Source organism: Oncorhynchus gorbuscha, linkage group LG07 (genome assembly GCF_021184085.1).
Source record: "Oncorhynchus gorbuscha isolate QuinsamMale2020 ecotype Even-year linkage group LG07, OgorEven_v1.0, whole genome shotgun sequence".
Classification (NCBI taxonomy): Eukaryota; Metazoa; Chordata; class Actinopteri; order Salmoniformes; family Salmonidae; genus Oncorhynchus; species Oncorhynchus gorbuscha.
In genome coordinates this window covers 24,370,678-24,384,075 of record NC_060179.1, presented here as the reverse complement: position 1 = coordinate 24,384,075, position 13,398 = coordinate 24,370,678, and the positions used below count along the sequence as shown (strand labels likewise).

General features: G+C 45.8%; 1 protein-coding gene across 1 annotated transcript in view; it reads left to right on the top strand.

The window, feature by feature from the left end:
* LOC124038976 (E3 ubiquitin-protein ligase HECW1) overlaps window positions 1–13,398 on the top strand; it is a 98,941-nt gene that overhangs the window by 3,634 nt on the left and 81,909 nt on the right. The window contains exons 2-4 of the mRNA XM_046354883.1: window positions 5,087–5,144; window positions 7,239–7,569; window positions 7,902–8,009. Coding sequence (XP_046210839.1) covers window positions 5,118–5,144; window positions 7,239–7,569; window positions 7,902–8,009 — 466 coding nt within the window. The 5' untranslated portion in view covers window positions 5,087–5,117. The remainder of the gene's footprint in view (window positions 1–5,086; window positions 5,145–7,238; window positions 7,570–7,901; window positions 8,010–13,398) is intronic.

Sequence of the window (13,398 nt, the reverse complement as noted above, 5' to 3'; positions counted from 1 at the left end):
CCTGTGGAATGCTTTCGACACCTTGTAGAGTCCATGCCCCGACGAATTGAGGCTGTTCTGAGGAGGGGGATTGCAACTCAATATTAGGAAGGTGTTCTTAAGTGTACATGTCAGTGTACATGTTACAGTGCTAGTGCTAAAAGATGTGAAATGCAGTGAAAGGGAACATTTTGACACTGGTCGGTTCTGCCTGTGTAGAGCATCAAGGAGTGTTCAGTCTTTTTATGGCCTAGGCCAAACCACTAGTCCATACATACAGTGGTGGCCAATAAATGCTCTGAATACATAGACCACATGATGAGCTAATAAGTGGTGCAGGGCTTTGGTTTCTAAATGAGGTTTCGAGGTTGTTGGTGTGGAGAAGGCTGTCAGTAAATGTCTGAAGGTGGCGTTGAGGAAAAGACAGTACATCTAATAATCACCCACAGGACCTGTCCTTCGCTAACTTGTACCCTGACTTCAAATCTGATTGGTTTAGTTAGGAACAGGCCTGGGACCAACACATTTGGATGGATTTGACACTTTATGAATGTTTCAGAACAGTCTTATTGGTGCGTAGGTTGCTGATTGAATTCTGTCCAGAGAGAACAAAGAACAGACTCTACTTCATTGGGAAATCTGGCCATAATCTTTGGGTTTTCCAATAACGCCGAGTGATTCCTGTTAAGGTCACAAAACATACTCTTTCTAGCTAGTACAATGATTTAGAGGCATTGATTTGGTTTATATCAAGCTGCTGCCCAATGTATAATTGTTTATCCAAATCCGACATCTGTAAATCAATGGGGCCTGTGTACAGGCTGCATCCAGTTGTTGTTTGGTCGAGCCATCAGTCTGAGATGTAAATACCGTGTAGATGAAAATAAATCTGCTTGTTTGTGTACGATGTTGAAACATAGAACAAGCCAGAGGCCATATATAAAATACTATCTTAGACAAAAGCTGACCCATATAGAAACGAGTTTCAATGCTACGCTTCAGAGACTTGGAAAGCCTATTCAGACGAGGAACTTTTGTTTTCTGGTCCGCTGCCCACTGGGCCTTCAATATGTTTAACGCAGGAAATGACTGGGGAAGAACTGTCAGAGTCAACCTACAGTATGCCATCCTTTATGAGCCCAGGGGAAACACTTTTCACTTCAATTGAGAACAGATGTATTTCATGCAGATGGGAATATGTTGGATTGACGTCATAGGGAAGTTGGTTGGAGTGAAACCATTTTCACATGAGATTTCGTCAGCTCTTTATTGGAAAATATAGGCTCTAGCACAATATCACACGGCCATCTTTTTGCTGTGAGGTTAGAATGACGTAAACCCTTGACAATGAGTCAATGAAAGCACACAGACCTACAGTACCTACCTCAATGAGGAAGAGACTCCGCATGGGGCAGCCATCTTGGGGATTATTAACACCATGGCAGGAAGACAGCAGCAACTTGTAGAGCTGCCTTGAGTCATCACAATGTTAGGAGGACGGTGAATGTGAACAGTCGACCTGACATGCATAGAGAGAGTCACTTCTCAGTAGCATTTAATACAGGTTGGGATTGTGTGTTAGAACCGTCTAGCAATAGATATCGTACAAAAATGGCTATCGTAGGAACACTTCCAGTTGTTTCTTATGTGAAAAGAGGTAGAGCAGAAATAGTAGATTTACTCTGTTTCCCTGCTCTGATAGTGTTGCACGTCTTCTCCGACAGATATTGATATTCAATGTCTGGTGTCCAATAAAATAGTAACATGCTTCAAGTCCATAAATCCACATATAAGGCCTTGTACTGTCTATGTGTGCAAATACAAGTACTTGTACAGATGAACATAGCGCTTTATTTGAATCAAAACGAAGAGACCAACGAGCCAAACCCCCATCATAGTTGCCCATCCCTGTTCTAGACTATGCTTTCATGGCTGAGCAGGAAAAAGACCGAAGCCTCTTTTACTGTAGCTTCCCATTTCATTCTATTAACATTTGAAGAAGAGCGTGGGAAGATTATCATTATCTGTGTGGATAAGTCGGGGGCAATTAACCACGAGGCTAACCGAGGTGTTGTCGAGGATGAACCTAGATAGATAAAGAGTAAGTGTCAGCCCCATAAAACAACAGATATTCCTTCTGTATGTGAACGGAATTCAAAATGGCTCTCTCTTAAATGTAATTATATGGGCTAATTATGCCAGTGTCAGGCAGGAAGCAGCCCTGGTAGAAATGAAAGCCATGTCTTCCCTCTGGAGATGTGGTACCCTGTTAAACCCACCGAGACACAGCGCGCTGCTGGATGTGTTATCTATCTAATGAGGTCCATAGGGCTTTAGACCTGACACAGCATGGGAATAACACTGTGTGCATGGATCTCCCATGATGAGAATGCACGGCAGTGTGTTGTGTAATCTGTAATGGAGTTTAGCATTAACCGCCTCCAATGAAATGTCAGAGTGGGATTAATACTCACACAGTGCTGGGTGTGAATGTGAAAGTGTCGACCTACTGTTGTGATTCTGTGTGCTGTCTCAAAGGAGGGAGGCAGTGAGCGGAGTCCCTCCTCTAGTCCTCTTCAGCAGTCCTCTCTTCCTTCCCTCTCTCAACCTCCTCAAAATTGTCATAGGGAGGCGAGGAAAACGTTAGTGGAGAACATCTGAGGAGAGGAACCTCCATTGCTCTCCTCGCTTGCTTATGACAATTTTGAGAAAGAGTCAAGGAGAGAGGAAATGTTATTGAGATTCACCCAGCAGTGTCTCATTGGATTCCCGCCTAAAGTGTCAGCCTGTGAGTGGGGAACCCTGTTCCCTGGTGTGCTCATGTGATCCGTGTCTCCTTCGACAGTACAATTCAACTGTGACCTCTGGCCCGGTTACAGCCTATCACGTTCTTGCTGCACTGTTTCACTAGGTAAGCCTCTACACACTCATTATCCGTATACGTCCTAAGACAAGACCCTATATATTTTTATTCAGCATTTTTGACATTTAAGTCATTTAGCAGATGCTCTTATACAGAGCGACTTAAAGGAGCAATTAAGGTGAAGTGACTTGCTCAAGGACACATGGACAGTTTTTCACCTAGTCGGCTCAGGGTTTCGAACCGAAGACTCCAGCCACCCGAGTCATAGACTGTTTTCTCTGCCACCGCATGGCAAGCATTACCGATGGAACCAACAGGTCCCTGAACAGCATCTACCCCCAAGCCATAAGACTGCGTATTAGTTAACCAAATAGGTACCCGGACTATCTGCATTGACCCCTTTTGCACAAACACTTTTAACTCACCACGTACGCTTCTGATATTATTTATCATCTATCCTGTTGCCTAGTCACTTTACCCCTACCTATATGTACATATCTACCTCAATTACCTCTGTATATGGACTCAGTACTGGTACCACGTGTATATAGCCAAGTTATTGGTACTCATTGTGTATTTATTCCTTGTGCTATTTTTCTCTCTGCATTGTTAGGAAGGAACTGTACGTAAGCATTTCACTGTTAGTCTACACCTGTTGTTTACGAAGCATGTGACAAATACAAAGATATTTCTGTATTTCATTGATGTGTAGGTGAAGCTAGAATACCATTTTTTATGCTTGTATGTAGGCTAAGTGAAGTGTTTCTGTCTGCCTATCAGGTGGTTTCCTGGAGATCAGTGGAATTCACCATCAGTAGACCCACACTAGCAACGGTGGAAGGATTTCTCTCTACCTCTCTCTCTCTCGGCTGTTGTCCGACTCCATTAGCCTTGTTACTGAACGATCAATGCTGACGAGAGCGCACCGGCTCCTCCAGAAGAGAATAGAAGCGTGCTTAGCTCCCACTTAGCATAAATAACATTTGAAACCCGATGAGCCGTGCATCTCATATGCTGTTTAATTCACTTAAGCGCTGTAGGAAGAGGCAGAGAGATAGAAGGAAGAGATACAAAGAGAACGACAGCCCTGGTTGTTTTGTCTAACTTTCTTCTGCAGGTTTAGTTTCTACTTAACTGTCATGTGGTCATCAGCAAATGCATATGGGGTTGTCTGTTCTTTGATGTACTTGAAGCAATGCATTGGCTGCCATGTGTATAAATTCTAGGCTCTATGCAAAGGATCTTTTCATTTGTTGCCCTGTTTCTTATTGCATCTGTTTCTTTCCATCTGCGTCTACGTCTCTGCTTCTGTCTCTGGTTCTTCCTGTCCCTTTCTGTCTGTCTGTTTTAACATGGTCAGTATGTCCTTGATCTGTGTGTGTTTGTCTTTGTCCCTGTCATAATGCTCTGTGTCTCAATGATTCATATTTTGTCTGACGAAGATGAAGTATGAAAACTCCCGAGCTCCTGTTCGCTTTCTCACGCCACTAGCATCTCCAGTTTATGCTATTTCCAGTATTTTACTCATTAATGATAGGGCTGGGAATTGCCAGGGACCTCATGATACGAAATGATCACGGTACTTAGGAGGCGATACGATATGTCTGGCGATACGATATGTCTGGCAATTCTCACGATTCTATATATCTACATTGTGATTTTATTGCGAGTCGATGTTCCGAACAGACCGTATTGCTCACCATAAGTCTGCTATCAGAGGGACAAGAGAGAGCCGTGAGAATGAGTTTTGATCAGTCATGGAAATAAAACAGCTTAAAACAAATTGGCCCCCTATTTAAAAAGAAGATGGAGAACAGGCTATGAAGAAAACAATACTGGAGTTTTGGTGCAGGTACATCCAACTAGCACAAATAAGATATTGCGATATTGTAAAAAGGATACGATAGTCTATATCGTCAAAAATAATATCCCAATATTGTATCGATTTACCCCTGAATCTCTGTTATACAGTGTGTTCATGTTTTCACACATCTGATCTGTATAATCCAGTTTTAAATGGCTACTTACTGTATGTTTACGTTTTGAAAGAGAAGTGGCGACCCTACCCACCAGTTCACAGCTACTATGTACTATGTAACCCTACAGTGATAGAAACACAGTTATTTAGGGATATACTACAGAAAATACCACATGATCACGTAATCAATAGTATAGTCAATCATATAAACTGTGATTGCGCTGTGTTGCTTTCCATGCTAAATAATCCCATGACCTTTTCCTCAGGATTTGATGTGCTTTGAGTTGACGACACATAATGCTGCTGAACCTGTGTAGTGTTAAGGTCAGTGTCCTCCTCGCTCTGTGCCGTCGCCATTACCCATCAACCATCACACCTACCATGCTGTGCTCCATAACAGCATCGTGGTCCGTCTGTGGTGTCTTCACTCAATGTGTTTGTGTTTCTAGCTGTGTCTCATATGGTGTTACAACTAAAGTACCCAGGTCGAGTGTCCAATACCAATTGATGCCTCTTGTTGGGGTCTGGCCCTTACCCTTGGTTGTGCTTAGATGGGAAAGGTGCTCAACTCCAAGAATTGAAATAGCCAGACAATGACCTAAACCAACTAACTAACCTACAAACATCTCCCCACTAAATGTAAGAATGACAGCATACAATACGAGATGTGCAGTGATGTTTTGGTATCACTATTAAATAGACTAATTGGCCTACAGTTGGCCCTAACTGGCCCTACACATTGCTTGCATTCTGAATGACTCTACAATAAGCTAAAACTAGACTACCTGGTACGCTGTTCAGTGTTAGCAAGGATCAGGCCTTTTCACTGAAGATGTGTTGGAGTAAACCAGCCTAAAGCTGAATAAAGTGATGGTAATCTCACTGAGAAGTTAGGGTGTTCTTTCGCAGTGGGAGTTAGACTGCCAGGTGTCTCTGGAGGCAGAGCTGTCTGTCAATACCTCTTCTACTGTGGGAGGGCTGCTTTCCAACACACAGATAGAGGACTTTTTATTTTGTCACTGCATGTAGGCTACACCATGGATTCTTCACTCCAGGCTGTTTACGATGAGTGTCTGTTGGTGCCCTTAGGCCAGAAACCTATATTGATGTTCTGTATGTAAAAGATAAGGATCTCTGGGGAGTGTGGGGGGTTGTGTGATCAAAACACACACAAGCAAACGTAGCCTAGTTCATCATTGCACTCACTGTGCAAGGATGTGAACACTTCCTTAGGAGGAGCTGGCTTTGACGATGCGAAGACACATCAGACTGGATTATATTGTTTTCCCTATCTTCTTCCAATTTTAGGCCTTCACCACTATAATGTACCAAACCCACATCCAATGGGGAAAATACCCATTTAAACTAAACCTTAACCAAACCAAGGTCATCATTTTAGGATCCATATTCATCATGCAATCAGTCACAACCTTCAGCAAAAGAAGGCACCTGTAATGGTTGCTCGTTAGAATGGAATGTATACCGTGTGTACACCTCCCCATCTTGACCTTGGTGGGCTGGATAACCGACCGTTCACATACTAATGTGTCCACCAACCCCTAACAACTTACAACACCAGGGCAGTGTTCAGTGGGGCAAACTGCACCAAAACGTTTTGCAACAGTAACGGAAAAATCTGTGTTGTCATGGGACAAGTTTTACTAACACCTCCCAGTTTAAAAACATTTCATAATGTTCACTCCCTACTGAACAAGACCCAGATTGCACATCATGGCTCTACCATCAGATTAACATTTCCATCAGTGGAACCCATTCCCCCACACTCTTCCCACACATCGTTAGCGTCCATTACAAATGAGTGTGTTTGCCCAAATGTTTCTGCCAGTGCCTATGAATTACTGTGATTGTCCTGCTGCTAACAGTTAACAACCTCCATGTTTATGGTGATGTGGAACGGAGTGCCAAATGACTGCAACTGCCGCTGGGTGGAATGGCTCGGAATCCTCTGATTGAGCGAATGAGCATTCACTTGTGTTTACATTTGTTCTTATCTGTCTTTTAATGCCACGCGAAAGAGCTTCGATGTCTAAGCAGATTGGCAATGGGTGGTGCAAAGTGCCCTACAATCTCAACACACCCATCTCAAAGCTGGTACTGGCAGAAATATTCTCACTGTGTATACTCTATGTCGTCACGATGTGAAGGGACGGTATCAGTGACGCTGTATATCGGTCCAATATGATGGATCATTTTACTTCCTTTTTTTTTAACAGAAAATTTACCTCAGTCAGAATGTAATCTAAGTAGTCCAGCTACAATGTCCCTAATTTACTTCACTATTTAAAGTTGCTGGACTTACATCAGACAGGGTAGCTGTATTATCTCGTACATGAAACATCCAACACATCTTCCGGTAATTACATTACCCTGTAGTGTGCGTGTTGTACCTCCCTCCAGAACTTGTACCAGAACAGGTTCCTGGGCCTGTCCGCCATGGCGTCGCCGTCGCGCAGCGCCCAGAGTCGGCGGCGCTGCAAGGACGCCGGGACGCGTTACAGCTACAGCCCCGAGCAGTACCCCAACGGTGGGCCCCGGCACGACCACGCCACCGCCCTGGCCCTGCAGCCCCGCTCTACTAGCGATGCTGACCTGGTCACCTCGGACAGCCGCTCAACGCTGACCGTCAGCACCTCCCACTACGCCATCAGCCAGTCCCAGGACATGCTCATCTGCTGGGACATCAAGGAGGAGGTGGATGCCGGGGACTGGATCGGCATGTACCTCATAGGTGGGTGGAGCTTCTGATGAGTCAATGGCGAGAGTCAAGTCTACACCAGTTCCAAACATCAGAATGATTGTCCAAACTTTGCCCATTAGACTAATCCCAGTGGGCACAGACGTCAGTTCAACGTCTAGTACACGTTGGTTCAACGTCATTTCGTTGAAGTGACATGGAAACGACGTTGATTCAACCAGTGTGTGTCCAGTGGGAGGTTTATACCTTTTCCCAACTGACATTTGTCAAGTTCACAGTGGGCTTTGATTACAGTGAGCATGCAAAATAATATAGAAGCTACAATATTTACTGTTACATTGTGTATGACGTTCCTGTTCATTTAGATGAGGGCCTGTCGGAGAACTTTCTGGACTATAAGAACCGGGGAGTGAACGGCTCCCACAAAGGCCAGATAGTGTGGAAGATCGATACCAGCTCCTACTTTGCAGATTGTAAGTATACCTATCTCCTTTAAAATCACATTTGAAATGTCGACAGGTCAACTGGTAGCAAATATTCTGAGACTGTTCCTGTTGTTTTATCACTACGTGGGAGATTTGAAGTTCTGTTATGCAGGTGAATGAGGACCCAAAAGCGACTTGGCGAAAACAGAGTCTTTAATCCAGTAAAGTAAATCTACAATCATAAAGCATAATTCCACTCGTAATGACAAGAACAGACTGGAGACTCGATCATGAACTGCAGGTTGCCTCGGGAAGGCACTTGAACGTAGCAGACTCAGACACCTGCTCACCACGCAGCATCTGAGGGAAACACGACACGACAGGGCGATACACAGACACAGCACGGTGAACAATAGACAATGATCCGACAGGGCAGAAACGGAAAACAAGGGGAGAAATAGGGACTCTAATCAGGGGGAAAGATAGGGAACAGGTGTGGGAAGACTAAATGATTGATTAGGGGAATAGGAACAGCTGGGAGCAGGAACGGAGCGATAGAGAGAAGAGAGAGAGGGAGGAAGAGAGAAAGAGGGGAACGAACCTAAAAAGACCAGCAGGGGAAAACGAACAGAGGGAAAAGCAAAATGACAAGACAAAATAAGACAAAACATGACAGTACCCCCCACTCACCGAGCGCCTCCTGGCGCTCTCGAGGAGGAACACTGGCGGCAACGGAGGAAATCATAGATCACAAACGGTCCAGCACGTCCCGAGAAAGAACCCAACTCCTCTCCTCAGGACCGTAACGAAAACGATAAAAAGGGAAACTAGGGTACTACTCTAAAAAAAAAAAAATGAGACACGGGTAGAGAACTGAAAGCTTTAGAGCAAACAGGACCAAACAGGCCAGGAGAGTAACAACTAGGGACAGACTGAGACACAGCAAGGGCAAGAACAAGAACAGGAGAGATGCGATGGCAGGGAACAGACTGAGACCCAGCAAGACCAGGAGCAGAAGCAGAAAAAAATTACCAGACTTCTTCTGCGCGCAGTCTGAACACGCAGCCACGAAACGGCGCGTGTCACGCTCCTGAGTAGGCCACCAAAACCGCTGGCGAATAGAAGCAAGCGTACCCCGAACGCCGGGATGGCCAGCTAACTTGGCAGAGTGAGCCCACTGAAGAACAGCCAGACGAGTAGAAACAGGAACGAAAAGAAGGTTACTAGGACAAGCGCGCGGCGACGCAGTGTGCGTGAGTGCTTGCTTAACCTGTCTCTCAATTCCCCAGACAGTCAACCCGACAACACGCCCAACAGGAAGGATCCCCTCGGGATCGGTAGAAGCCACAGAAGAACTAAAGAGACGGGATAAAGCATGAGGCTTGGTGTTCTTAGTACCCGGGCAATAAGAAATAACGAACTCGAAACGAGCGAAAAACAACGCCCAACGAGCATGACGCGCATTCAGTCGTTTGGCATAACGGATGTACTCAAGGTTCTTTTGGTCAGTCCAAACGACAAAAGGAACGGTCGCCCCCTCCAACCACTGTCGCCATTTGCCTAGGGCTAAACGGATGGCGAGCAGTTCGCGGTTAGCCACATCATAGTTACGTTCCGACGGTGACAGGCGATGAGAAAAATACGCACAAGGGTGGACCCCATCGTCAGTATCGGAGCGCTGGGACAGAATGGCTCCCACGCCCACCCCCGACGCGTCAACCTCAACAATAAACTGTTTAGTGACGTCAGGTGCAACAAGGATAGAAGCGGATGCAAAACGCTTCTTGAAGAGATCAGAACAACAATCATACGACCGGTGAGGAGGAAGGGAGTTGGTTCTGGACCGACTGAAGACCGTGCGCAGACCATGATATTCCTCCGGCACTCCTGTCAAATCACCAGGTTCCTCCTGAGAAGAGGGGACAGAACAAACAGGAGAAATAGCAGACATTAAACACGTCACATGACAAGAAACGTTCCAGGAAAGGATAGAATTACTAGACCAATCAAAAGAAGGATTATGACACACTAGCCAGGGATGACCCAAAACAACAGGTGTAAAAGGTGAACAAAAAATCAAAAAAGAAATGGTCTCACTATGGTTACCAGATACAGTGAGGGTTAAAGGTAGTGTTTCATATAATATACTGGGGAGAGGACTACCATCCAAGGCAAACATGACCGTGGGCTCCCTAACTGTCTGAGAGGAATGTCATGTTCCCGCGCCCAGGCTTCGTCCATAAAACAGCCCTCTGCCCCAGAGTCTATTAATGCACTGCAGGAAGCTGCCGATCCGGTCCAGCGTAGATGGACCGGTAAGGTAGTACATGTACTTGACGGAGAGGACCGTCTAGTAGCGCTTATCAGTCGCCCTCCGCTTACTGATGAGCTCTGGCCTTTAACTGGACATGAAATGACAAAATGACCAGCGGAACCGCAATAGAGACAGAGGCGGTTGGTGATTCTCCGTTCCCTCTCCTTAGTCGAGATGCGAATACCCCCAGCTGCATGGGCTCAACACCTGAGTCAGTGGGGAAAGACGGTAGTGTCGGAGAGAGGGGAGACACAGTTAACGCGAGCTCTCTTCTATGAGCTCGGTGACGAAGATCTACCCGTCGTTCAATGCGAATAGCGAGTTCAATCAAAGAATCCACGCTGGATGGAACCTCCCGAGAGAGAATCTCATCCTTAACCTTAGCGTGGAGTCCCTCCAGAAAACGAGCGAGCAACGCCTGCTCGTTCCAGTTACTGGAGGCAGCAAGAGTGCGAAACTCTATAGAGTAATCCGTTATGGATCGATTACCTTGACATAGGGAAGACAGGGACCAGGAAGCTTCTTTCCCAAAAACTGAGCGATCAAAAACCCTTATCATCTCCTCTTTAAAGTTCAGATAATTGTTAGTACACTCAGCGCTTGCCTCCCAGATAGCTGTGCCCCACTGCCGAGCCCGACCAGTAAGGAGTGATATGACGTAGGCAATCCGAGCTCTCTCTCTGAGTATGTGTTGGGTTGGAGAGAGAACACTATATCACACTGGGTGAGAAAGGAGCGGCACTCAGTGGGCTGCCCAGAATAACATGGTGGGTTATTAACCCTAGGTTCCGGAGGCTCGGAAGAACCGGAAGTAGCTGGTGACACGAGACGAAGACTCTGATACTGTCCTGAGAGGTCGGAGACCTGAGCGGCCAGGGTCTCAACGGCATGCCGAGCAGCAGACAATTCCTGCTCGTGTCTGCCGAGCATCGCTCCCTGGAACTCGAGAGTAGAGTAGAGAGAATCCATAGTCGCTGGGTCCATTCTTGGTCGGATCCTTCTGTTATGCAGGTGAATGAGGACCCAAAAGCGACTTGGCGAAAACAGAGTCTTTAATCCAGTAAAGTAAATCTACAATCATAAAGCATAATTCCACTCGTAATGACAAGAACAGACTGGAGACTCGATCATGAACTGCAGGTTGCCTCGGGAAGGCACTTGAACGTAGCAGACTCAGACACCTGCTCACCACGCAGCATCTGAGGGAAACACGACACGACAGGGCGATACACAGACACAGCACGGTGAACAATAGACAATGATCCGACAGGGCAGAAACGGAAAACAAGGGGAGAAATAGGGACTCTAATCAGGGGGAAAGATAGGGAACAGGTGTGGGAAGACTAAATGATTGATTAGGGGAATAGGAACAGCTGGGAGCAGGAACGGAGCGATAGAGATAAGAGAGAGAGGGAGGAAGAGAGAAAGAGGGGAACGAACCTAAAAAGACCAGCAGGGGGAAAACGAACAGAGGGAAAAGCAAAATGACAAGACAAAATAAGACAAAACATGACAAGTTCAGCATTGTAGCACGTCCTGTGTGTGGAGCATGTTGTTTGTCTGTAGAGAGAGTTGATAGCACATTTCAACCCCTCTATGTTGTTTTGTCATAAGTATTTAGACTACATTGTATGTTTACTGGCCTAAGCAAAATGTCAGTATTCATCTCTTGGATGTCGCAAGCTGTTAGAATTATACCATGAGGTGATACTTTATTTATACTAATTGAAATGGTGCATCAGGCTACAGGCAGGCACTGATGTTTCCGAGGGCTGCAGAAATCACAGTGAGTCAGACTCAAAAACCCACTCTCTCCTCCAGATGTCTGGAACTTTCAGACAATTTCACCACCAATATTTCAGCCAAACTGCGATTATGCAAAATATGTCCCATTATCCAGATTTCTGTCCATATCTCATTCTCAAACCTGCCACCGCCGACCAGGACGGATGTATTGATTTCTCTCTCCCTTGCTATTCATCTCCGACAGGGATATGACAACTAGCAGGACTAATGTCTACTGCTCACATGGCAGCCTGCCTGATCTGTGGCTGGGACTCAGGATCAGTCCAAAAAAAACGCCTTATCTACTGCCGAGGCTGCAGAAAGCCCAAGCCTAGAGAGAGATATCCTCAGGTTCCCTGTGGAAAAGCCTGGCACTCCCCTGTGGTGGCAGAGCCCAATGACTGTGCAAGGAATGCTAAAATAAGGGGAGCCCATTTTTGTGTGACAAGCAGATAGTGATTTTTCGTTCGAGCCTCCCTTGGATACAAATGGAATGTGTTACAGAGTGAAATGGTACCCTATTAGTTAGGTGACAGAGGAGCAGGTGTGAGCTGTTTTCAGACTGAGACACACACACACACACACACACACACACACACACACACACACACACACACACACACACACACACACACACACACACACACACACACACACACACACACACACACACACACACACACACACACACACACACACACACACACACACACACACACACACACACACACACACACACACACACACACACACACACACACACACACACACACACACACACACAGGGGAAGTCAAGTGGAGCGTTCCGAAAGTGGGTCTTTTCTGGTGGCTATCTTATTTTTTGCTCAGCTCTGATTTTCTGTTTTTAGAACATGTGTAGTAACTGCATAAGGAGACGGATTTGGCAGCACAAATTCACCTGGGACTCTCCTCTCGTGAACACCGCCACCACCCACCTCTTTGTCATCACAGTGCGTGCTCCCTAGAGCATGTTTCTATCTCTCTGTCTGTCTGTCTCTCTCTCTCTGTCTCCCTCTTTCTCTCTCTCTCTCTCTCTCTCTCTCTCTCTCTCTCTCTCTCTCTCTCTCTCTCTCTCTCTCTCTCTCTCTCTCTCTCTCTCTCTCTCACACACACAATAGACAAGAATGCACATGCCTATCCTAAATTGATTTATTCTCATATTATGTCAGCCAACGCCTCTTTAACCTACACTGGCTGTATCGCAATGATAGCAGTACAATTTAGAGGAAAATTAAACAGTTTAAAAAATACAGTGATGTTGAAGTGATTGACTTCCCTCATTGGATACAGTGGATTATAGTCTGTCGCACAACAATG